The following is a 2,910-nucleotide window of genomic DNA, read 5'->3' on the forward strand; positions in this document are numbered from 1 at the left end:
TTATTTAAACTATAGTTTAAATTTAATTACGCATCTGTGGAGATGCACAAAGGATCATAAATATTGTTAAAAGTACATATATAGAGATGAGAGATAAAGCAAAAGCCGGTTTTCGCAGCGTCAGAAACTTCGTTTAAATCGAATAAAGTATCAGGAGCGCACGTTAACTAAGTAGGTGACAGAGGTATTCGGGGCGGAGACCGCCAGCGCGCCATGGAGGCGGAGCCGCCTTACCCCCACCTACGCATATATGCTGCTTTTGCGCCTAGAGGCGGGGCCTACGTGCCGTATGAGAGTCGGAGATTCCGTGCCTCTTCGCTCAACAGCTTTCCGCCTTACCGACAGAGCCTCTATCGAGGCGCGCTGGCTAGAATTAGTAGGATTCCGTGCCACCTCTTTGCTCAACGTGTTCTCCGCGTATCGGCGAGAGTTTTCGAGCCTCTATCGAGGCGCGCTGGCTAGGATTAGTAGGATTCCGTGCCACCTCTTCGCTTAACGTGTTCTCCGCGTATCGACGAGAGTTTTCGAGCCTCTATCGAGGCCCGCTGGCCAGGATTAGTAGAATTCCGTGCCACCTCTTCGCTCAACGTGTTCTCCGCGTATCGGCGGGAGTTTTCGAGCCTCTGACGAGGCTCGCTGGCCAGGATTCCGTGCCTCTTCGCTCAGCAGTTTTTCGTTTTATCGACAAGCCCCTGTCGATACGCGTGCTGGCTAGGATTCCGTGCCACCTCTTTGCTCAACATATTTTTCGCGTATCGGCGGGAGTTTTCGAGCCTCTGACAAGGCGCGCTGGCTAGGCACGTGGACCAGCTGGTTCGTGCTAATCGTGCATTATATATGCCACATTCTTCACCTACAATTTGTGGATGTAGTACAAACATGAATTGGAATGTCATTTCATCAGCAGCATCGCAAAATAAACGTGATCTATTTATTCACAATTTGTGCACGTAGCACAATTAGCACGACCACGTCCACGTTCTCGTGCTGCTATAATGATTTGATCGACAATATTATAAGTATAACGATAGACGTGGTACGTAGTTTCTTTTTTGAGAACGTGGACGTGGGGCGCTAGTGTCCGGGGGAGATCGCCGGTCCCACCCAAAAAGCCGGCGTGGCCGCTCCTCACGCTTCTCTCTACCTGGACAAACGTCCGACTCTATTCCAAAGCGGTGTTCGAGGATTGCGAGATGGATATGGGAAGCTTGAAAGGAATAGTGGAGTAGCCAATCAAATAACCAGTTTCCACTCTTAAAAGCAGCTCGAATAGTGAACAGAACACGCCTGGAATTTTAACCTAGTGATTCGACGAAGAGGTTAAAATTAGACGTTTATATCGGATTTATTCGTCTTTTCTCCAAAAAACAAAAAAACAAAAAAACTTCCATGAAAATATAAAACTGAAACGTGAAACTAAAGCACTACGAGGTACGAAATGTGAATCATTGTAACGATCGGAATTTGTTTGTAAAAGATTATGATGCGCGATGTGCTAATCATATATTTGTTGACGAGTTAAACTAAGTAAGTGAGAAATTTAATGTTGTGTTATTAAATCGCGATTTGTCACGGCAGATGAATCCTGTGCTACGCATGATCCGTGCTTGCGTCCGCTCCGTGAGACACGCCAAATACAGTACCCTACCCACGGAAGCGGTGATATTCACGGAGGACGATCGCATGGTCGTCTGCTGGCATCCGGAGCAGCCGTTCCCGTACGAGTGCTCCCAACCGCTGCCCGAGGAGAAGCCCGAGAACACGTCTGTGCTGTGCATCGGCGACAGAGACGTCGCGGACGTTTTCAGGAAGAAGAAGCCGTACCAGGTCGTCGAGGAGCTGGCGAAAGTCACATACACCACCAAGCACAGGTGGTACCCCAGGAGCAGAGACAAGAGGGCGAAGGACACGAAACCCGACAGGTCGTACTTGTAATATTCGAAGAGGGATGGATCCAAAGGGCTCTCTCTCGGCGAAAAAGTACTATATTTAATTCATCTTACACATGCAGTTGTATTCTACGAAACGTGTATTAATAAATGTACAAAGACAATTGTTAATATCTGTCTGTATAAATAGGCTGCCTACATAGTACATTTCTTTTACAGAGCTTAAATACATTGTCAACACCACACTTTTATGCTATAAATTAAATGTATATGTATTCACGGTTGCGTTACAATATTAGATAGATATATCCTATTTTTTTCTTAATTTTCTCAATCTCGAAACAATGATCCTGCACTGAACATTTTTTTTCCGTTAAAAATATTTTTTTACATATATTTATTTCTATAAATTTAATTTTATCAAATTGCACACGTAATCATATATTATATTCTGTGAATTTTAATTTATAGAAATACTATAATCGTCACATTTGGCTGTTTGTACTATAAAAAAAATTAATATATAATATATTTATATCTATATAAAGTCTGACGCGATATATTAAAAACTGATTTGTTATTATATTACTTCCCTTAGTTATTATATTACTTATCTATCTGTCTCAAGTGGTAAAAGAAAATCTGCCTCTCTCCCTCGTGCTTAAAAATTTCTGAAGCCTTGTACAATAGGTATCTACCAAATTCCTGCTTCTGCTGCATGCTCCACGTCGCCACCATGCCATAGTAATCCCCGACTATGGAGTTCTCTAAATGCTCTAGTCCTATCGCATCTATCATCGCAGCCTCTCTCGTGTAAGCCTCCACGGGAATAATATTTTGAAAAACTTGCAAACAGATCACGCCGTGATCGCTGTTCCATATATCGAGAATGCGTTTGATTTTTGTATTGGTGTTGACCGAACCATCCCTCATTATTGCGAGAGCATCATAGAGATGATCGAAAGGTCTGGAACGACTGCCCTTACCGATGTAGAATATGGCTTTGAGGAAGTCCGACCAG

General features: G+C 43.7%; 1 protein-coding gene and 1 pseudogene across 1 annotated transcript; one reads left to right on the forward strand and one right to left on the reverse strand.

The window, feature by feature from the left end:
• Window positions 1-1,036: 1,036 nt before the first annotated feature.
• On the forward strand, window positions 1,037-2,060 carry LOC105448892 (39S ribosomal protein L42, mitochondrial-like). The gene is made up of 2 exons (XM_011687740.1): window positions 1,037-1,431; window positions 1,579-2,060. Exon 2 carries the CDS (start codon window positions 1,579-1,581, stop codon window positions 1,933-1,935), a length of 357 nt encoding a protein of 118 aa, XP_011686042.1. The 5' UTR covers window positions 1,037-1,431; the 3' UTR covers window positions 1,936-2,060.
• The window catches only part of LOC105449107, a 5,084-nt pseudogene continuing 4,185 nt past the window's right edge, over window positions 2,012-2,910 (reverse strand).

Source organism: Wasmannia auropunctata, unplaced genomic scaffold (genome assembly GCF_000956235.1).
Source record: "Wasmannia auropunctata unplaced genomic scaffold, wasmannia.A_1.0 LD336078.1, whole genome shotgun sequence".
NCBI lineage: Eukaryota > Metazoa > Arthropoda > Insecta > Hymenoptera > Formicidae > Wasmannia > Wasmannia auropunctata.

What these genes read in the sequence shown, in the direction of transcription:
- LOC105448892 (XM_011687740.1), top strand. Translation starts at nt 1,579, where the DNA reads ATGAATCCTGTGCTACGCATGATCCGTGCTTGCGTCCGCTCCGTGAGA.